The sequence below is a fragment of the Scyliorhinus torazame genome, chromosome 5 (assembly GCF_047496885.1).
Source record: "Scyliorhinus torazame isolate Kashiwa2021f chromosome 5, sScyTor2.1, whole genome shotgun sequence".
NCBI lineage: Eukaryota > Metazoa > Chordata > Chondrichthyes > Carcharhiniformes > Scyliorhinidae > Scyliorhinus > Scyliorhinus torazame.
In genome coordinates, this window is record NC_092711.1 from 158,948,214 (window position 1) to 158,972,053 (window position 23,840).

Sequence of the window (23,840 nt, forward strand, 5' to 3'; positions counted from 1 at the left end):
CAATGGAGGGTATCCTCCGTATGAAGGTGGGACTTCGTCTCATAAGATCACAAGAATATTGATTTTCTATTCTTCTTGCCAAAGTGGACAAGTGAAATACATCACATGGATTGAGACCAGGACAAAGTTACACTTTAACGGTCTAATTACAGAGCAACTGCTGCAAATCCCATAAAGGTTGGATGAGCTAAGGTCTGGAACCGTTAGCTCCCCAGCCATTGAAAATTAAGTTACACTTCAGTTCGAGGCCCTGTTGTATGAAGAAAACAACTGTGAGGTTTCAAACCTTCAGCCGTGTGACTTAAATTAGTTTAACTTTTAACTTGTAGTTTCTGGAAAGAAGCAGTCACTTTCTGTCACAGTATATAACCACCTTTGGTTTGTGAACAAAGAACAAAGAAATGTACAGCACAGGAACAGGCCCTTCGGCCCTCCAAGCCCGTGCCGACCATGCTGCCCGACTAAACTACAATCTTCTACACTTCCTGGGTCCGTATCCCTCTATGCCCATCCTATTCATGTATTTGTCAAGATGCCCCTTAAATGTCACTATCGTCCCTGCTTCCACCACCGCCTCCGGTAGCGAGTTCCAGGCACCCACTACCCTCTGCGTAAAAAACTTGCCTCGTACATCTCCTCTAAACCTTGCCCCTCACACCTTAAACCTATGCCCCCTAGTAATTGACCCCTCTACCCTGGGGAAAAGCCTCTGACTATCCACTCTGTCTATGCCCCTCCTAATTTTGTAGACCTCTATCAGGTCGCCCCTCAACCCCCTTCGTTCCAGTGAGAACAAACCGAGTTTATTCAACCGCTCCTCATAGCTAATGCCCTCCATACCAGGCAACATTCTGGTAAATCTCTTCTGCACCCTCTCTAAAGCCTCCACATCCTTCTGGTAGTGTGGCGACCAGAATTGAACACTATACTCCAAGTGTGGCCTAACTAAGGTTCTATACAGCTGCAACATGACTTGCCAATTCTTATACTCAATGCCCCGGACAATGAAGGCAAGCATGCCGTATGCCTTCTTGACTACCTTCTCCACCTGTGTTGCCCCTTTCAATGACCTGTGGACCTGTACTCCTAGATCTCTTTGACTTTCAATACTCTTGAGGGTTCTACCATTCACTGTATTCACTGAACTTAAAAGAGTTTAAGTTCTCCAGTCAGTTTTCATAGTTCTTTAGTTATTTTAACTCCTATTACTTACAAACATGTATTCATTGAATGTGTCATGCTGTAATTTGCTCTCTCAACATTTACACCCTGATCATCTTTATGCACTGAATTTATACACACGGATGATAAATTTTAATCTGAAATGACTGTAATTTCTGTATTAGTTTAAGGCTATGTTACAGTTTGTGCCCATTTCATTAACTGTGTTGCAAGCTTTTGAAGCCACTGCGAAAACATAAACAAGTAGTTTATTTTTCAAAACATATTAATAGGTGCCTGTCCCAGTGAGAACACCACAGGATTTCTATAAATCAATTCGACACTTGGGACAATGAGCCCAGTGATGAGTGTATTTCAGATATATTGTAATATAGGTATTTGGTGCAGTAAGGGTTAAAATCCTGGGTTAATGTTGTAATGATATGCAAGGAGTGTAAAGGGTTAACAAGATGATGTTCCTGTATCTCAACACTAGATGGCACCAGAGAAGTCATATAAAAGGCGGTATCGCCAGGAATTCTGGGAGAAGGTTGAGAAGGTTAGTGAAAGGTCGAGGTAGTGTGTTAGCTGTATTAGAAAGATATAGATTTCTGTGCATAGATTTAATACTGTTGTCTTATTAGCTATTGTAAAGTGTGTACACTTAGTAAAGTGTGGGAACCATTTGAAGTAGTGTAAAGTAAACTAGTTTTGTTTCAAATACATAGTCTGATGTTCTTTGTCAATACTATGACTTTTAGTCATCTAGGAGGACTACACAAGGATCATCACAGTAGAGTGGGGGCTAAGCCGGGCCATGAGGTTGCAGATTGTGGCTGAATGTAATTCTGCTGCTGGCGATGGCCCACAACACCTCCTGGATGCCCAGTCTTGAGTTGCTAGATCTGTTTAAAGTCCATTCCATTTAGCACAGTGGTAGTGCCACACAACACAATGGAGAGTATATCCTCAATGTGAAGACGGGACTTTGTCTCCACAAGGACTGTGTGGTGGTCACTTCTACCGAGACTGTCATGGACAGATGCATCTGCAGCAGGCAGATTGGTGAGGATGAGGTCAAGTATGTGTTTCCCACTTGTTGGTTCCCTCACCACCTGCTGCAGTCCCAGTCTAGCAGCTATGACCCTTGGGGCCCAGCCAGCTCGGTCTGTGGTGGTATTACCAAGCCACTCTTGGTGATGGACATTGAAGTACCCCACCCAGAGCATATTCTGGTTTAGCACAGGGGCTGGTTTAGCACAGTGGGCTAAACAGCTGGCTTGTAATGCAGAACAAGGCAGCAGCACGGTTCAATTCCCGTAACAGCCTCCCCGAACAGGCGCTGGAATGTGGCGACTAGCGGCTTTTCACAGGAACTTCATTGAAGCCTACTTGTGACAATAAGTGATTTTCATTTCATTTCATTTTTCATTATCTCATGTTTTTCCATTAACACCATGTTTCAAGCCATTTGAAGAGGACAAACTTTTCTTCCTTGTGCGTCAAGGCCGATGATATTCAGCTCCCAAGAATCATAATCTAATAATAATCTTGATAATTGTCACAAGGAGACTTACATTAACACTGAAATGAAGTTGCTGAGAAAATCCCCGAATCGCCTCACTCCGGCACCTGTTTGGGTACACAGAGGGAGAATTCAGAATGTCCAATTCACCTAACAGCACATTTTTCGGGACTTGTGGGATGAAACCGGAGCATCCGAAGGAAAGCCGCGCAGCCACAGGGAGAACGTGCAGACTCTGCACAGTGACCAATTAAGTGACTCTGTCACATCTTGACATTTTGTCTGTAAATTCTCCCCCTCTAATATCCTGTAAAAGGAGTTTACCAAAACCATCTCTATCATTGCAAGATAGAAATTCAGAACAGATTATTCTAGTAACTATGGAACACTGCAAAGGATGTCAATGTCTTTAAGAGAGAGAGAGACCTGGGCCAACCTTTCCAGAGTCTGCACCATCCCTGGAGTCACTTCCTTTCCCTTCAGTTGTGCAAGTCACCAATGTCCTCCCAGACTAAGAGAAAAGGAAAGGGGGAGAAAAGATGTTGCACAGAGGAGGATGTTTTAGGCTGAAACCTGGTTGTTTGTTCCCTTCCCCCATCTGGACCAATAGGACGGAGGGGTGGGCCTGGAGGACAAATCAGGCGGCTGGTCCTCCAGCCAATCAGAGTGAATGAGGGGCGAGACGTTTCGCCATTGTTTATTCCCAGCCGCCATCCTCCGTTCGCTGAATAAAGATGGCGATTGTTAACCTGGGCCTGGTACCGGGTGGGAGAAGCCCCGCAGCTGCGAACCAGGAAGTTGCCAATTATTAAATTGCTTTTGCGGAACTGTTTCCAAAGTCTCCCACCCACCTCGCCGCTGTCCTTCGATTTGTCCGGGACGAACAGGCCCAATGTGCATGATCCAAACAATTCGACAACAGCGCTTGCGCACTCGTGTCCCAGCCCAGAAGCAGTGATGCGCATGTCCAAGGGAGGGATGAAGCTGCGCATGTGCAGGTATTAGCCCACCCCTGATCTTTCTGCTGAGGTCTTGACCAGTGGGAAAAGTTGGAGGTCCAGAAGGACTCTGGTCCTCCAGCCAATCAGCGTGGACGTTGTGTGAATGCGAATGTGTCACAGAAACTGAAACATCCTCCTGTCTCCAACATCTGTGAGTAAAACACTTTCTTTTCTCCCCCTTTCCATTTCTTTTCTCATTCTGACCTTTAATTGGTGACTTGCAGCAACTGAAGGGAAAGGAAGTGAATCCAGGGAGGGTGCAGACTCTGCAAAGCTTGGCCCAGGTCTCTCTCTCTCTCAAAGAATTTGACATCCTTTGCTCCCTCAGCTTGACACGTTTATTTGTTGGGCTAAAAGGATGATCTCTTTGCTAATGTTCAATGAAAGGGCTGATTTCCCCAGGAGATAGAATAGAACAGAACCATTGAATTCCTACAGTGCAGAAGGAGGCCATTTGGCCCATCGAGTGTGCACGGACCCAATGAAGAGCACCCGACCTAAACCTACCCCCCCCCCCCCCCCACCCCCTATCTCCCTAAACCCAGAACCTTACCTAGGGGACAGTAAATCAATATTGGACGGAGATATGTCCAGTGTTATATTGTACAAATGAGATATTTATGGTTGTGTAATAAAATATATTTATTATTTCGTCTTGTAATATAGTACTGTAGCTGCGTTATATATTTCCAGTTATAGAGTAATTGAAGAAGTCCATTGCACACCTCGAGTCGATGCCAACTCTGTCAAGGAATTCTGTCAGTCTCGAGTGGGCCCCATTCTGCAACCTTGTATCGACCATCCAATTTAATTGGGAAATTATTGATCGTCTTTGCTTGACTATCCTCATAGGCAACAACTTCAAAGTCGTGATCAATGACAATCCCTGTATCTCAACCAGCTGAAACAATTCTCTACATTAATCATTTTAGTCCAGTAATATAGACATATATCTGTCTGGCTAGCCTGCGCAAAGATTTTCAGGTCTCTGTGTCCAGGATAGGAAGCAGGGATCTGTCAATCAGCCTGAATCAGCACCTTCAAGAGAACTGGAAGGGTGAATATTAGATACAGGAGAGTGAGAATGGAGGGAGTGTGTGTGGGATGGTGATTTATGAGAGAGGAAAGAATCTTCAGCAGAAACTAGAATTGTCTGTTCTAAATTTCTATCCTGTACTGACAGTGAATTAATTTTGAAAACTCCTTTTACAGGATATTAGACGAGAATTTCCAAACACAAATATCACTTCCTGACAGTGTCACAATCGGGAACGGAATATAATCGCCTTTGAACCTAGAAGGAAGAATATTTGTCAGTTCTGCCTGTCTCAAAAGATTTGTGTGTTTGGAAACGCACTGAGTCACAGGAACCCAAGTGAGAGTGTTCCAGTGCACTGACTGTGGAAAGAGCTTTAACCAGTCACACAGCGTGAAAAATCATCGCACCATTCACAGTTGAGAGAGACCGTACCCATGTTTTGTTTGAGACTTCAACTGATTGTCTAACCTGGCGAGACATCAGGGCACCCGAACATGGCGAAACAGTGGAAATGTGGGGATTGCGGGAAGGGATTCAGATCCCCATCTGTGCTGGAAATACATCGACACAGTCACACTGATGAGAGGCCGTTCGCCTGCTCCAGATGTGGGAAGGGATTTAAATCCCTATCTAACCTGGAAACACATCAACGTGTTCATACTGGGGAGAGGCCGTTCACCTGCTCCACCTGTGGGAAAGGATTCAGTACATCTTCCAATCTGCAGACACATCAGCGAGTTCACACTGGGGAGAGGCCATTCACCTGCTCTCAGTGTGGGCAAGGATTCAGTGTTTCATTCACCCTCCGGAAACACCAGCGAGTTCACACGGGGGAGAGGCCATTCGCCTGTTCAGAGTGTGGGAAGGGATTCACTCAGTCATCCAGCCTGCTGAGACACCATCGACTTCACACTGGAGAGAGACCGTTCATCTGTTCTCAGTGTGGGAAGGGATTCACTGATTCATCTAACCTGCTCACACACCAGCGATTTCACACTGGGGAAAGGCCATTCACCTGCTCTGAGTGTGGGAAGAGTTTCACTCAGGTATCTGACCTGCGAACACACCAGCGAATCCACACTGGGGAGAAGCCTTTTAGCTGCTTTGAATGTGGGAAGCAATTCCTTGATTCATCCCACTTGCTGAGGCACCAGCGAGTTCACACTGGGGAGAGACCATTCACCTGCTCTGAATGTGGGAAGGGCTTCACTCAGTTATCCCACCTGCTGTCACACCAGCGAGTTCACAAGTGATGACAGGGGTTGGATTCTGCCGTTCCTGCTGCTGTTAATCACATCTAGGACTGCAACTTGTTCATTCTGATAGTTGGCGACAAGTCAAAAATGTTGGCTCCGTGATTTATTTAACATCCCCTTGAGAGAGCAGATGGATTCTCTGCTTGACAACGCATTCATAAGACCATCTGACAGTGCAGCACTCCCTCGGTGATGGCACTCAGACAATTGGTTTTGATTTTTCTCCTCGGGTCCCCGGACTGGGATTTGAACCCACAACCTTCTGACACCAAAGTCAGAGAGCGACCCACTGAGCCACGACTGACACTATAGACATACAGAGTTAGGAAGGGAAGGTTACTCTTTGAAACCCCCACCCTTTGCCTCCAGTGCCTAAATCTCATAATAAACACCCCAGTATAAATAATATGTATTTGACTGACAAATGTGATGTGTTCTAAGATTGTTATATTGTACAACTGTTTTTAATTTTGATTAAAATGGAGGAATTAAGGGGGAGTCACGTGACCTTCTCTGAATTTTGTTGCTATCAAACCTGAAGTGGCCTGATTGGTTCATGATTAAAGGGAGCCTCAGGTTATTTGACTGGGAAGACTGTGTCGACAAGCGGAAAGGCTGCTCTGCTGAAAGTGGTTCGACTTTTGGTTTCCAATGTCCCAGGAAAGTGTTGAGAATATTAGAATTTGAAAATGGTGAGCAGCACGGTGGCGCAGTGGTTAGCCCTGCTGCCTCACGGCGCCGAGGTACCAGGTTCCATTCTGGCTCTGGGCCACTGTCCGTGTGGAGTTTGCACATTCTCCCCGTGTTTGCGTGGGTTTCACCCCCACAGCCCAAAGATGTGCAGGGTAGGTGGATTGAACATGCTACATTGCCCCTTACTTTGAAAAAAAAAATTGGGTACTCTAAATTTATGTTTAAAAAAAAAAAAGAATTTTAAAATGGCTTTACTTTAATTGTATATTTAATTTCAAGATAGAATGAAGTTTGGAGTCTAAATGATATCTAATCAGCATGTCTACCTGGATATAAGGCCCACCTATAAGAACTAGGAGCAGGAGTAGGACATCTGGCCCCTCGAGCCAGCTCTGCTATTCAATGAGATTATGCCTGGAAACTGACACAAAATACATGTTCAATGCCTCAGCCATTTCATCATTTCCCATTGTTAAATCCCCCTTCTCATCCTCTAAAAGACCAATGCTTACCTTAGCTACTCTTTTTGTTTTATATATTTGGAGAAACGTTGCTGTCTGTTTTTATATTCTGAGCTGGTTTACTCTCCTAATCTATCTTACTTTTCTTTATAGCTTTTTTCATGGATTTCTGTTGACCGTTAAAGATTTCCCAGTCCGCTAGTTTCCCACTAATCTTTACCACTTTGTATGCCTTTTCTTTCAATTTGATACCCTCTTTTATTTCCTTAAATATCCATGGCTGATTTTCCTTTTTCCTACAGCCCTTCCATTTCACTGGTATATATTTTTTCTGAGCACTGTGAAAAATCTCTTTGAAAGTCCTCCACTGTTCCTCAATTGTCCCACCACAAAGTCTTTGCTCCCAGTCTACCTTAGCCAACTCCTCCCTCATCACATTGTAGTTTCCTTTGTTTAAGCATAAAACACTGATTTTTGACTTTACCTTCTCATACTCCATCTGTATTTTAAATTCAACCATACTATGATCGCTCCTTCCGAGAGGATCCCTAACTATGAGATCATTAATCAATCCTGTCTCATTACACAGGACCAGATCTAGGATACCTTGCTCTCTCGTAGGTTCCATTACATACTGTTCGAGAAAACTATCGCGGATACATTCGGTGAACTCCTCCTCAAGGCTGCCCCGGCCGACTGGTTTGACCAATCGACATGTAGATTAAAATCCCCCATGGTAATTGTCGTCCCATTTTTACATGCATTGGTTATTTCTTTGTTTATTGCCCATCCCACTGTGATGTTATTATTTGGTGGCCTATAGACTACGCCTATCAGTGAACGTTTCTCCTTACTATTCGCCTTACTCCTTACTATGGGCGGCATGGTGGCACAGTGGTTAGCACTATTGCTTCACAGCACCAGCGTCCCAGGTTCAATTCCCGCTTGGGTCACTGTCTGTGCGGAGTCTGCACGTTCTCTCTGTGGTCTGCATAAGTTTCCTCCGGATGCTCCTGTTTCCTCCCACAAGTTCCAAAAGACGTGCTGTTGGGTGAATTGGACATTCTGAATTCTCCCTCTGTGTACCCGAACAGGCGCCAGTGTGCGGTGACTAGGGAATTTTCACAGTAACTTTGTTGCGGTGTTAATGTAAGCCTACTTGTGACAATAATAAAGATTATTATTTTCTAATTTCTATCCAAATGGATTCAACCTTCTGTATATCATCTCTCACTGCCACCCTGATTCCATCCTTACATATCAGAGCTACACCTTACCTTCCTGTCTGTCCTTCCGAATAGTCTGATACACCTGGATATTTAACTCCCAGTCATGAGCATTTTGCAGCCGTGTCTCTGTAATGGCCACTAAATCATATTCATTTGCGATGGTTTGTGCCGTCAACACATTTGTCTTGTTTTGAATGCTAGTTGTAATACCGTATTTTTGAGGCACCTCCCATTAATAACATCTGAGTTCTTCCCTTTATCTTTTGTCATACCGTTCGATGTAGTTGAACCCACCTTCCCATGTGCTGCTTTGCTTTCCATTAACCATTTACTTCCCGTTTCACTACCCGCCCCACTAGCTAGTTTAAAGTCCTTGTGACCTCCCTATTTATCTTTTCCACGTGGACACTGGTCCCAGACCGGTTCTGGTGGAGACCGTCCCAATGGTACAGATACCTCCTGTCCCAATACTGATGCCAGTGCCCCATGAAATGAAACCGCTCTTTCCCGAACCACTCCTTCAGCCACGTGTTTACTTCCCTAATTTTCTAATCCCTATGCCAATTTGCACATGGCTCAGATAGTGATCCAGGGATTATGACCCTTGAGGACTTGTTTTAATTTAGTTCCTAGTGCCTGATATTCCCCCAACAGGTCCTCTATCCCAGTCTTGCCTATGTTGTTTGTCCCAACGTGGACCACAACAACTGGATCCACCCCCTCCTTCTCCAATATCCTTTCAAGCTGGTTATTTTTTTTAAAATATATTTTATTCAAAATTTTTGGCCAACCATAACAGTACATTGTGTATCTTTCACACAGTAATATAACAATATAAATAACAATGGCCAGTTTTTTAAACAAGAAATAAATAATATACAAACAACATCAAAATTATAAAAAAACAAAACTAAATGGCAACTGCCTTGTCCCAAATAAATACCCTCCAAAAAAAAAATACAATTCAGCCGTCCAGTATACAATTACCTATAACAACACCCTATACATATTATACTTATACACTAACATCCCTGAGAGTCCTTCTGGTTCCTCCCCCCCCCCCCCCCCCCACCCCCTGGGTTGCTGCTGCTGTCTTCTTCTTTTCCATTCCCTCTATCTTTCTGTGAGGTATTCGACGAACGGTTGCCACCGCCTGGTGAACCCTTGAGCCGATCCCCTTAGGACGAACTTAATCCGTTCCAGCTTTATAAACCCTGCCATGTCATTTATCCAGGTCTCCACACCCGGGGGCTTGGCTTCCTTCCACATCAACAGTATCCTGCGCCGGGCTACTAGGGACGCAAAGGCCAAAACATCAGCCTCTTTCGCCTCCTGCACTCCCGGCTCTTCTGCAACCCCGAATATAGCCAACCCCCAGCTTGGTTCGACCTGGACCCCCACCACCTTCGAAAGCACCTTTGTCACCCCCACCCAAAACCCCTGTAGTGCCGGGCATGACCAGAACATGTGGGTGTGATTCGCTGGGCTTCTCGAGCATCTCGCACACCTATCCTCTACTCAAAAAAATTTACTGAGCCGTGCTCCAGTCATATGCGCCCTGTGTAACACCTTAAATTGTATCAGGCTTAGCCTGGCACACGAGGACGATGAGTTTACCCTACGTAGGGCATCAGCCCACAGCCACTCCTCAATCTCCTCCCCCAGCTCTTCTTCCCATTTCCCTTTCAGCTCATCTACCATAATCTCCCCCTCGTCCCTCATTTCCCTATATATGTCTGATACCTTACCGTCCCCCACCCATGTCTTTGAGATCACTCTGTCCTGCACCTCCTGCGTCGGGAGCTGCGGGAATTCCCTCACCTGTTGCCTCGCAAAAGCCCTCAGTTGCATATACCGGAATGCATTCCCCTGGGGCAACCCATATTTTTCGGTCAGCGCTCCCAGACTTGCAAACGTCCCATCTACAAACAGATCTCTCAATTGTGTTACTCCTGCTCTTTGCCATGTTCCAAATCCCCCATCCATTCTCCCCAGAGCAAATCTATGGTTATTTCTTATCGGGGACCACACCGAGGCTCCTGTCTTTCTCCTATGCCGTCTCCACTGCCCCCAAATTTTCAGAGTAGCCACCACCACCGGGCTTGTGGTGTATTTCTTCGGTGAGAACGGCAACAGCGCCGTCACCATAGCTTGTAGGCTGGTCCCCCTGCAGGACGCCCTCTCCAATCTCTTCCACGCCGCTCCCTCCTCTTCTCCCATCCACTTACATACCATTGAGATATTGGCGGCCCAGTAGTACTCACTTAGGCTCGGTAGTGCCAGACGCCCCCCTATCCCTACTACGCTGCAAAAATCCCTTCCTCACTCTCGGGGTCTTCCCGGCCCACACAAAACTCATGATACTCTTCTCAATCCTTTTGAAAAAAGCCTTCGTGATCACCACCGGGAGGCACTGAAACACAAAGAGGAATCTCGGGAGGACCACCATTTTAACCGCCTGCACCCTCCCTGCCAGTGACAGGGATACCATGTCCCATCTCTTGAAGTACTCCTCCATCTGTTCCACCAACCGCGTTAAATTTAACCTATGCAATGTACCCCAATTCTTGGCTATCTGGATCCCCAAGTAGCGAAAGTCCCTTGTTACCTTTCTCAGCGGTAAGTCCTCTATTTCTCTGCTCTGCTCCCCTGGATGCACCACAAACAACTCACTTTTCCCCATGTTCAGTTTATATCCTGAAAATTCTCCAAACTCCCCAAGTATCCACATTATCTCTGGCATCCCCTCCGCCGGGTCCGCCACATACAACAACAAATCGTCCGCATACAGAGATACCCGGTGTTCTTCTCCTCCCCTGAGTACTCCCCTCCACTTCCTGGAACCCCTCAATGCTATTGCCAGGGGCTCTATCGCCAGTGCAAACAATAATGGGGACAGAGGACATCCCTGCCTCCTCCCTCTATGGAGCCGAAAATACGCAGACCCCCGTCATTCGTGACCACGCTCGCCATCGGGGCCCTATACAGCAGCTGTATCCATCTAATATACTCATCTCCAAAGCCAAATCTCCTCAACACCTCCCACAAATAATCCCACTCCACTCTATCAAATGCTTTCTCGGCATCCATCGCCACCACTATCTCCGCTTCCCCCTCTGGTGGGGGCATCATCATTACCCCTAGCAGCCTCCGTATATTCGTATTCAGCTGTCTCCCCTTCAAAAACCCAGTTTGGTCCTCATGGACCACCCCCAGGACACAATCCTCTATCCTCATTGCCATTACCTTGGCCAGAATCTTAGCGTCTACGTTCAGGAGGGAAATAGGCCTATAGGACCCGCATTGCAGCGGGTCTTTTTCCTTCTTTAGGAGAAGCGATATCGTTGCCTCTGACATAGTCGGGGGCAGCTGTCCCCTTTCCCTCGCCTCATTAAAAGTTCTCATCAGTAGCGGGGCGAGCAAGTCCACATATTTCCTGTAAAATTCAACTGGGAATCCATCCGGTCCCGGGGCCTTCCCCGCCTGCCTGCTCCTAATTCCTTTCACTGCTTCCTCCATTTCGATCTGTGCTCCCAGTCCCACCCTCTCCTGCTCCTCCACCTTAGGAAATTCCAGCTAGTCCAGAAAACACATCATTCTCTCCTTCCCATCCGGGGGCTGAGCTTCATATAATCTTTCATAGAATGCCTTGAACACTCCATTCACTCTCTCCGCTCCCCGCTCCATCTCTCCCTCACTCCCCCTATTTACCTCGCTGCTCCCCTTTTCCTCAATTGGTGGGCCAGCAACCTGCTCGCCTTCTCCCCATATTCGTACTGTACACCCTGTGCCTTCCTCCACTGTGCCTCTGTAGTACCCGTTGTCAGCAAATCAAATTCTACGTGTAGCCTTTGCCTTTCCCTGTACAGTCCCTCCTCCGGCGCCTCCGCATATTGCCTGTCCACCCTCAGAAGTTCTTGCAGCAACCGCTCCCGTTCCCTACTCTCCTGCTTTCCTTCATGTGCCCTAATAGATATCAGCTCCCCTCTAACCACTGCCTTCAGCGCCTCCCAGACCACTCCCACCTGGACCTCCCCATTATCATTGAGTTCCAAGTACTTTTCAATACACCCCCTCACCCTTAGACACCCCCCCTCATCCGCCATTAGTCCCATGTCCATTCTCCAGGGTGGACGCCGTTCTTTTTCCTCCCCTATCTCCAAGTCCACCCAGTGTGGAGCGTGATCCGAAATAGCTATCGCCGTATACTCCGTCCCCCCTCACCTTCGGGATCAACGCCCTTCCCAAAACAAAAAAGTCTATTCGCGAATAAACTTTGTGGACATAGGAGAAAAACGAAAACTCCTTGCTCCTAGGTCTGCTAAATCTCCATGGGTCTACTCCTCCCATCTGCTCCATAAGGTCTTTAAGCACCTTGGCTGCTGCCGGCCTCCTTCCAGTCCTGGACCTCGATCTGTCCAGCCCTGGTTCCAGCACCGTGTTAAAATCTCCACCCATTACCAACTTCCCCACCTCTAGGTCCGGGATACGTCCTAACATACGCCTCATAAAGTTGGCATCATCCCAGTTCGGGGCATATACGTTCACCAAGACCACCGCCTCCCCCTGTAATTTGCCACTCACCATCACGTATCTGCCCCCACTATCCGCCACTATGGTCTTTGCCTCAAACATTACCCGCTTCCCCACTAGTATAGCCACCCCCCTGTTTTTCGCATCTAGCACCGAATGAAACACCTGCCCCACCCATCCTTTGCATAGTCTAACCTGGCCTATCAGTTTCAAATGCGTCTCCTGTAACATAACCACATCTGCCTTAATTTTCTTAAGGTGTGCGAGTACCCGTGCCCTCTTTATCGGCCCGTTCAGCCCTCTCACATTCCACGTGATCAGCCGGGTTGGGGGGCTCTTTACCCCCCCCCCCACCCCCTTGTCGATTAGCCATCCCCTTTTATCCAGCTCCTCACCCGGTTCCCACGCAGCTGTGTCCCCCCCCAGGCGGTGCCCTCCCGCCCCGCCCACCCCACCCCATATCAGCTCCCCCTTCTCCCCAGCAGCAGCAACCCAGTAAATCCCCCCCCACGCTACATCCCCCACTAGCGTAGTTACACCCCCCATGTTGCTCCCAGAAGTCAGCAAACTCTGGCCGACCTCGGCTCGCACCGTGCGATGCCCCCTCCTTCCTGCTTCCCTATTCCCGCCATAATTATCATAGCGCGGGAACAAAGCCCGCGCTTCCCTTTTGGCCCCGCCCCCAATGGCCTACGCCCCAGCTCCTCCACCTCCCTTCCTCCCTCCCCCACAACCTGTGGAAGAGAGAAAAGTTACCGGGTCGCAGGATTAACAACATAAAAATCATCTCTCCCCCCTTTTTCCCCCCTCTACGCCCCCCATATTCGCCCCACCACTTTGTCTCAAACGTTCTTTTTTAATAACCCGTTTATTCCAATTTCTCTTCAACAATAAATGTCCACGCCTCACCCGCCGTTTAAAAGTAGTGGTGCTTCCCTTGATATGTGACCCACAGTCTTGCCGGCTGCAGCATTCCAAATTTAATCTTTTTATGAAGCACCGCCTTGGCCCGATTAAACCTCGCCCTCCTTCTCGCCACCTCCGCACTCCAGTCTTGATATACGCGGATCAACGTGTTCTCCCACCTACTGCTCCGAGTTTTCTTTGCCCATCTGAGGACCATCTCTCTGTCCTTGAAACGGAGGAATCTCACCACTATGGCTCTGGGAATTTCTCCTGCTCTCGGTCCTCGCACCATCACTCGGTATGCTCCCTCCACCTCCAACGGACCCGTCGGGGCCTCCGCTCCCATTAACGAGTGCAGCATCGTGCTCACATATGCCCTGACGTCCGCCCCTTCTGCACCTTCAGGAAGACCAAGAATCCTTAAATTCTTCCTCCTCGCATTATTCTCCAGCACCTCCAGCCTTTCCACACATCGTTTATGGTGTGCCTCGTGCATCTCCGTCTTCACCACCAGGCCCTGTATATCGTCCTCGTTCTCGGCAGCCTTTGCCTTCACGACCCGAAGCTCCCGCTCCTGGGTCTTTTGCTCATCTTTTAGCCCTTCGATCGCCTGTAATATCGGGGCCAACAGTGACGAATGTGATATAAAATAGTTACTTTAGAGATACTAGTTAATGTAATGTAGAAATAAGCCACTTTGATTCTGGCAGTTAGGGAGAAAGGGATTTGAGACCGCATGGAAAAAGCAGGAAGAGGTGTGTCTATGAGAGTGATGCTGCATTGATAGGGGCCAGAGAAAGGGATTGGAAGTGAGCCAATCAGAATAGATCAAACAGGTCAGGAGGGATATAGGCTGACCTATGGGCGTCGAGTATGTGAAACTTGATACCATTTGAATTGATTTGCAGAGATCCCTTTGTTTCTTTGTTCATTCGCTTTCTGGGATATAGGAAACTGGATGTCTCTTATATTTCTATGAAATGAATCAAGCTTGCAAGCTAAATAAATAACTTCTTTTTACGTGCGAATCCATCTCAACTTTTATTGAGGCCAGACTGACAGAGAAAGAAATTTGGGAATCAACAACAGCTCCTTCTTCATCTCCTTTTTAAGCTCTTCCACGCAGCGTTTCATAAACTCGTGTTGTTCAGGCCCCCATATTAAACTGCCACCTTCCGACGCCATCTTGGTTTTTGCTTGCCTTCCTTGCCGCTGCTCTCGAGGATCCACCGCAATCCGGCCACTTTCCTCTCCTTTTTCCATCCGTATCCAGGGGGGATTCCCTTCTGGTTTACCGCACAATACTTTTAGCCGTTAAAATTGCCGTTGGGGCTCTTATTAAGAGCCCAAACGTCCGGTCCACCGGGAGCTGCCGAAACGTGTGACTTAGCTGGTCATCGCCGCACCCGGAAGTCTTCAAGCTGGTTATTGATGTCCCTCACCCTAGTACCGGTCAGGCAACATACCATGTGGGGCTCTCAATCCTGCTTTCAAAGGATGCTTTCTATCCCGTAATTATAGAATTCCCGACAACTACCACTTGTCTTTATGCTGCCCCTACTTGAATGGTATGTGCTTTGTAACTCCATAATTAATCTATTCTGTCACTCCCTTTACTTGGCCCTTCATTATATCACTATGGTATGTGTGGTTTGAAGAATTATTGAATTAAGCTCGACCAAGTACTTTGTATGCTTAAGTAACTAGACAGGCGGCATGGTGGTACAGTGGTTAGCACTGCTGCCTTACGGCGCTGAAGACCCGGGACCAATTCTGACCCCGGGTCACTGCCTGTGTGGAGTTTGGACATTCTCCCCGTGTCTGCGTGGGTTTCATCCCCACAACCCAAAGATGTGAAGGTTAGGTGGATTGGCCATGCTAAATTACCCCTTAATTGGACAAAAATAATCGGGTACTCTTAAATTTAAAAAAACAACTAAGCAGTGAACCCTTGATTTCTGCTTAATACACAGGGGTGAGTGTGTCTGAGAAGTATCCAATTGAAAAAACGTTTCCATAATTTTCATTGCTACAGCGAGATATATTGTTTTGACAGTGACAGCTAGGTTGTGGAATTAATTGGATAGATCTTCCATAGACCTGGCACAGACATGATAGCCAAGTAACTTCCATCTATGCTGCCTCATTCTATAAGGCAGTGAATTATTTTTATTTTTATTTTGTCACAGGGTGTGGGAATCTCTGGCCAGGCCAGTTTTTAAAATTGTCAATCCCTAATTGCCCTTGAGAAGATGTTGTCAAGCTACCTTCTTGAACCACTGCAGTGTATGTGGTGAAGGTACAAGCACAGACTGTTAGGATGGAGTGCCAGGATTTTGACCCAGCGACAGGGAAGGAACTTGGTGTGTGGCTTGGAGTTAAATTGCAAGTCCAATGTGTTTCCCGCCCTTGTCCTTCTACCTGAGGAAGGAGCAGTGCTCCAAAAGCTAGTGATTTGAAACAAACGTGTTTAACCTGGTGTTGTGAGACTTCTTACTGTGCTCACCCCAGTCCAACACCGGCATCTCCACATCTTGTCCTTCTAGGTAGTGGAGGTGGTGACTTTGGGAGGTGCTTTGAAAAAATATTCAGTATCAAGGAATAAGGAGAGGAACCAATTATTCTGATATTGAATGCAGCGAGACTCATTACTTTGCGGTGGAGGGGAGCCGAGGGAAACCTTTAAAAGCTCAATGTACTCTCTTAGGAGAGCAGCCATTTAAATTACATTGGTAAATAGAAGATAGCAGAATTATTTCAATTAGGGAACATTTTCTACTCCCGATTCGGGGTTTCAATGGTGTTGTTATTACCCAGCATCCCCGGCGTATGTGAATGTGCCCTATTCAGCCCACTGGAGCCCTGTGCGCAGGCGCAGTGCGAGGCTTTATCGACAGCATGCGCAGTGTCACTTTGCTCGGAACCCTGCGGATGAAGTAGATAGATTTTTCGGTAGGTGAGAGTCGGTGTGGCGGAGGGAGGAATGGAGACCGAGTCCGGGTGGGGAGGGAGCAGAGGCTTTATAAAATACTCGCTCAGGCTGCAAGACCCGGAAGAAGCCTGCAGATCCCGTACTTTCTACTCCAGGGCTTTGTTCCCGGGAACAGGCCCGAGTTAGCGCACGCCATCTTGTTTCGGTGGGCAGCAATGCGCACGCGCGGATTTGCGGGAAGAGTGGGCGGGGCTTCAGGGGCCAGCGAACTTGGATGATGACAACCCTCAGAACGAAACAGCTGGAAAGAGCCAGCTGGAGAACATTCCACTGCCCAGATTGGCCTTTATTGGTTGGCCTTTGGCTTCCCGGATTGGTTGCCCAGAAGGTTCAAATTAAAGCAAAATACTGCAGATGTTGGTAATAGGACATAGAACATACAGTGCAGAAGGAGGCCATTCGGCCCATCGAGTCTGCACTGACCCACTTAAGCCCTCACTTCCACCCTGTCCCTGTACCCCGATGACCCCTCCTAACCTTTTTTAGTCACTAAGGGCAACTTATCATTGCCAATCCACCTAACCTGAATGTCTTTGGACTGTCAGAGGAAACCGGAGGAAACCCATGCAGACACGGGGAGAACGTGCAGACTCCGCACAGTGACCCAGCAGGGAATCGAACCTGGGACCCTGGCGCTGTGAAGCCACAGTGCTATCCACTTGTGCTACTGTGCTGCCCTAATGTGAAATAAAAACACAAAATGCTGGATAAACTCAGCAGGGCTGGCATCATCTGTGGAGAGAAACAGTTAATGTTTTGGATCTAAATAATAGCCACAGGGAATGGGGTACAAAGATTGGGGAAAGTAGATTGTGAGCGCGCAGGGGCAGTTGGAGTGAGTGGGGGAGCACTTCTGAAGAGAGGAACTTCTGAGTGAGAAGGGGAGGGGGTTTGAAGGGCTTCTGAGTGAGTGGGGAGGAAGTTTGATGAGAGGGACTTCTGACTGTGCAAAGGTAGTTAGGGTTAGGGAGGTAGGGTTCAGGGGAGTGGAGCTGGACAGAGGTTTAGTGTTTATATGTTGGGGACCAGCATGGAGTGTCTGGGAACGGCATGAGGTCCGATGGAGCTGTGTGCACACTGTTGGCAGGTGGCAGGTAGAATAGGCAGAGTGTAAGTCAAATATTTATATCTGGAATGTTACAAGAGTATATTTTTGTTTTTGGACAACTCTTTGGCCTCCTCCACCATGTAAATGGTATCCACTTGGCACCCCTAAAACGCTCATGGCTCCAGTTTCCACAATCCTTCCACAGTCCAGTCGCAAGAGATTTTTCCCATTTCCCCCTGTCAAAGGTTTCGTCATTAAGACCTCCCACCATCTACCCCACCTCGCAAGGCAGTGGCAGGCATTCAAGCAGTAAAGAAGGCAAATGGTATGTTGGTCTTCATAGCGAGAGGATTCGAGTGTAGGAATAGAGATGTTTTACTGCAGTTGTATAGGGCACTGGTGAGCCCACACCTGGAGTATTGTGTGCAGTTTTGGTATCCTTATCTGAGGAAGGATGTTCTTGCTATGGAGGGAGAGCAGCGGAGGTTTACCAGGCCGATTCCTGGGATGGCGGGATTTTCATATGAGTAGAGAATAAGTCAGTTAGGATTATATTAATTGGAGTTTAGAAGAGTGAGAGGGGATCTCATAGAAACTTAGAAAATTCTAACAGGATTAGACAGGATAGATTCAGAATGTTCCGGATGGTGGGGGAGACCGAAGTAGGGTTCATAATTTGAGGATAAGGGGTAAACCTTTTAGGACTGAGATGAGAAATGTCTTCACCCAGGCAGTGGTGAATCTGTGGAATTCGCTACAACAGAAAATAGTTGAGGCCAAAACGTTGTGAAATGTTGAAAAAAGAATGAGATAGAGCTCTTGGGGCTGAAGGGATATGGGTGGTGTGGGGGGGGGGGGGGGGGGGGGGTGGGATCAGGGTATTGAACTTGATGATCAGCCATGATCGTAATGAAGGGTGGAGCAGGTTCGAAGGGCCGAATGGCCTCCCCCTGCTTCTATTTTCTATGTTTCTCCATTGGAGTTGGTCACTCCAGGTGCTGGATAAACAGGTATTAGTGTGAATACGCACACAAGCAGCAGAGTTTGGTGTGACCTTATGTGGAGTTGAATCTGAGAGGCTGGCAAGGGGAACATTAGAGTAGTTAAGGTTTGAGGTGACAAAGGAATGAATGAATTTCAGCAGCTGATGGGATGAGGCAGCAGCAAATCGGGACAATGTTACTGAGGTGGAAATAGACAATGTTCGTGCTGTGTAGTCAGAAACTCAATTTGGGATGAAATTTGACAACCAGATTATGAACAGACTGGTTCAGCCTCAGAGTTGCAATCGAGAGAATAACTAGGGAGTGGGGTTTGTAACAGAAACTGAAGATGATTGCTTTCCTCTTCCCAATGTTTAAATGGACGGCATTTCTGCTTATCCTGTACTGAGTCAGACAATTCGGGAAGTTTTCTGACTTGGAGGGACACTTGTAGATGATAGCATTCACATAACCTCTAGGTGAAGGGTTTTGGATGTAACATAAAAGCTCTGGTTGAGTTTAAGATATATAAAATCCACTCCCTCAAGTCTTCCCCCTCCCTGGGGCAGCGCAGTGGTTAGCATTGCTGCCTCACGGCACTGAGGTTCCAGATTCAATTCCGGCTCTGGGTCACCGTCCATGTGGAGTTTGCACGTTCTCCCCGTGTTTGCGTGGGTTTCGCCCCTACCACCCAAAAATGTGCAGGGTAGGTGGATTGGCCATGCTAAATTGCCTCTTAATTGGAAAAAATGAATTGGGTACTCTAAATTTATATTTTAAAAATGTCTTCCACCTCCCTCTATCCTCCCCAGAGTCTTCTCACGGCCCAGACCAGGTGGCAGCTTCCCTTCCCTGAGGACATTAGTGAACCAGTTGTGTTTTTATAACAATCCACCAGTTTTCGTGGTCACTTTTCCTAGTGCCGGCCCCACAAATGACCAGATTCATTCAGCTCAATTTCACAACCTGCCTTTCTGTTTTTGTGGGTTCTCTCTCACTCCCTTTTTTTCTGTTTTAAATCAATTTGACAGGGTGTTCGAAGGGGAGGATTTGCAGTCGGGAAACTTGAACCTCCCATCAGGATCTGACCGAGTCGCCCAATTCATCGTAAAGTCAGTATCATCAGATTTTGAACATGGAAGGAAAAAGCACCGTTAACAATGGGGAGAAACCGTACACGTGCTCGGAGTGTGGACAACGCTACAGGCGATTTTCTGGCCTGTTGAAACACAAGCACATTCACACTGGAGAGAGGCCATATAAATGTGGGGATTGTGGGAAGGTATTCAGATACCCATCTGAACTGCAAGCTCATCAGCGCAATCACACTGGGGAGAGGCAGTTCAACTGTCCCGTGTGTGGGCAGGGATTCACTCAGTCATCCACTCTGGTGACACATCAGCGAATTCACACCGGGGAGAGGCCATTTATCTGCTCTGAGTGTGGAAAGCGATTCACTCATTCATACAACCTGCTGAACCACCAGAGAGTTCACCGCGGGGAGAGGCCGTTCCTCTGCTCTGACTGTGGGATGGGATTCACTCATTCATCCAACCTGCTGACACACCAGCGGGTTCACACTGGGGAGAAGCCGTTCACCTGCTCCGAGTGTGCAAAAAGATTCACTCGTTTATCCAACCTGCGGAAACACCAACGCAGTCACACTGCGGAGAAGCCATTCACCTGCTCCGAGTGTGGGGAAGGATTCACTCATTTATCCAAACTGCGGAAACACCAGCGCAGTCACACTGATAACCTGTTTGAACGCTCACCTCCAGGGAGTGCTGTAGAGGTTTGGGAGAACTGATATCCCATCCACGTGTTCACACTGACAAGCGACCGTTCAGGTGCTCTCATACGGGACTGGGTTCAGGCGATCACCTCAACTCACTACACACCAGTGTGCTGATGCTGGAGCGAGGCTGTTCACCTCCTCAGTGTGTGGGAAGGGATTGATTGTTTGTCCAGCCTGTTAATACATCAGCAAGTTCACATGTAATTACTGTGATTGGATTCTGCAGTGGATAACATCCAGGATGCAATTGTGTTCATTGGGTCTGTTTCTGCTGATGCTAATATACTCCTGCTCAATTAGGGGTTAATATTCTGGATAAAGGATAAATAAATCAGCTTTATGTTAAACGTAGTGTGACATGTCTTTTTAATGTCTCCAACATAAGTTTGAAGTGCTGTCTCTCTCCTGTCTCCTCCATCTTCACCCCCAGGTGTGAGGAGCTCGTGGTGCTTCTTTGTCACTGAGACTGAGACAATCGATCAGCTGCCTCCCTCCCACTAACCCACCGGCTCAAACTGTCTCGAAACTTCATCCTTCCCTGAGCCTTGACCTCCCACCTTTCTTTAGTTTTTCTCCTATCTCTCCTCTTGCCCTCTGAGCTCACCTTGTCCACGAGACCCACCTCCTGCTCCCTTGACCGTATCCTCACTAAGTTACTGAGCAGACATGTTCCCCATGTGAGCTTATTGTTTTCACTGTTCCCTCACTTCCTATCTCACTCTGCAAACTGCTAACATCACCCTCTCCATGAAGAACCAGCCCTTGATCCCACCCTCTGTGCAAACTGCCTCCCCATCTTCAACCTCCCTTTCCTCTCCAAAATCATTAAATGTCTTGGAAATTGGAGTCCGAGAGAAAGCGTGCATCAAAAAACAACAGCAAAAGTTTCCACAAACTTATAAAAAGGAAAAGAGCAACTGGATTGAGCAAGTAAGACAGAGCATTCACTAAGTCACCCGACCTGCTGATCCACCAGCGAGTTCACACTGGGGCGAGACCATTTACCTGCTGAGTGTGGGAAGGGATTCACTACTGCAATCCAATTGATGAGACACCAGCGAGTTCACACCAGGGAGAGGCCATTAACCTGCTCTGAGTGTGGGAAGGGATTCGCTCATTTACCCAACCCGTTGAGACACAATGTCACCCAAACCAATGAGAGACCCTTTAAATGCTCTGACTGTGGGAATGGGTTTGAAAGCTCTTTGGTACTGATGGAACATCAGTGCACTCACACCAGGAAGTAGCCCTGTGGGAAGGGTTTGTGGGAAGGGATTCACTCGGTCATCCAATCTATTGAAACACCAGCGGATTTTGAGGATACGGGGTGAACCACTGAGGACTGAGATTAGGAGAAAGTTCTTCACACCAGCGAATTCACAAGTGATGACAGGAGTTGGACTCTACTGTTATTGCTGCTGTTAATCACACCCAGGACTGAACCATGTTCATTCTGACATTTGGTGAAGTGGGAAGGTCGGAGGGTTTCTCTCTGCTGGACTGGCCGGTCTCACAACTTTGCTTCCAGTGGGCTGATGCTCTTTGAGACTGAGAGTATTAGGTAACCAAAGGTAGTTTTAAGGGATTTATTTTTGTATGGATAAACATTAGAAAAAAGTTACAGTTTTGTGCCTCGAAGGGAGCTGTAGTTAGATGTTAAAGGCTGTCTGCGTGGGGGTTAGCTTCATCCTGAGATACAATTGTGTTTAGATAGCTCCGCATAAAGGAAAGATAATTGATTAACAACTAGAGAGGCCCTGTAAAGTAACAAACAGCATTCTTTTGTTCTTTAGTTTATAGATGAAAGCTAGCAGTCGTTGCAGGCAGTTGGAATCAGGTAACAGAGCAGTGAACAGCTCCCAACTCTGCTCAGAGAAGCTGGAGAGAGAAACCAACTCTCTCATAAGAACATAAGAACTAGGAGCAGGAGTAGGCCATCTGGCCCCTTTGAGCCTGCTCCACCATTCAATGAGATCATGGCTGACCTTTTGTGGACTCAGCTCCACTTTCCGGCCCAAACACCATAACCCTTAATCCCTTTATTCTTCAAAAAACTATCTATCTTTATCTTAAAAACATTTAATGAAGGAGCCTCTACTGCTTCACTGGGCAAGGAATTCCATAGATTCACAACCCTTTGGGTGAAGAAGTTCCTCCTAAACTCAGTCCTAAATCTACTTCCCCTTATTTTGAGGCTATGCCCCCTAGTTCTGCTTTCACCCGCCAGTGGAAACAACCTGCCCGCATCTATCCTATCTATTCCCTTCATAATCTTATATGTTTCTATAAGATCCCCCCTCATCCTTCTAAATTCCAACGAGTACAGTCCCAGTCTACTCAACCTCGTAATCCAACCCCTTCAGCTCTGGGATTAACCTAGTGAATCTGCTCTGCACACCCTCCAGTGCCAGTACGTCCTTTCTCAAGTAAGGAGACCAAAACTGAACACAATACTCCAGGTGTGGCCTCACTAACACCTTATACAATTGCAGCAGAACCTCCCTAGTCTTAAACTCCATCCCTCTAGCAATGAAGGACAAAATTCCATTTGCCTTCTTAATCACCTGTTGCACCTGAAAACCAACTTTTTGCGACTCATGCACTAGCACACCCAGGTCTCTGCACAGCAGCATGTTTTAATATTTTATCATTTAAATAATAATCCCTTTTGCTGTTATTCCTACCAAAATGGATAACCTCACATTTGTCAACATTGTATTCCATCTGCCAGACCCTAGCCCATTCACTTAGCCTATCCAAATCCCTCTGCAAACTTCCAGTATCCTCTGCACTTTTTGCTTTACCACTTATCTTCGTGTCGTCTGCAAACTTGGACACATTGCCCTTGGTCCCCAACTCCAAATCATCTATGTAAATTGTGAACAGTTGTGGGCCCAACACTGATCCCTGAGGGACACCACTAGCTACTGATTGCCAACCAGAGAAACACCCATTAATCCCCACTCTTTGCTTTCTATTAATTAACCAATCCTCTATCCATGCTACTACTTTCCCCTTAATGCCATGCATCTTTATCTTATGCAACAACCTTTTGTGTGGCACCTTGTCAAAGGCTTTCTGGAAATCCAGATATACCACATCCATTGGCTCCCCTTTATCTACCGCACTGTTAATGTCCTCAAACAATTCCACTAAATTAGTTAGGCACGACCTGCCCTTTATGAACCCATGCTGCGTCTGTCCAATGGGACAATTTC

At 47.1% G+C, this 23,840-nt stretch overlaps 1 protein-coding gene across 1 annotated transcript in view; it reads left to right on the plus strand.

Moving 5' to 3' along the window:
* LOC140418002 (uncharacterized) overlaps positions 1–23,840 on the plus strand; it is a 206,408-nt gene that overhangs the window by 125,823 nt on the left and 56,745 nt on the right. The window contains exons 5-8 of the mRNA XM_072501432.1: positions 1,658–1,720; positions 5,194–5,976; positions 18,090–18,169; positions 19,941–20,631. Of these exons, the coding sequence (XP_072357533.1) occupies positions 1,658–1,720; positions 5,194–5,976; positions 18,090–18,169; positions 19,941–20,631 (1,617 nt within the window). The remainder of the gene's footprint in view (positions 1–1,657; positions 1,721–5,193; positions 5,977–18,089; positions 18,170–19,940; positions 20,632–23,840) is intronic.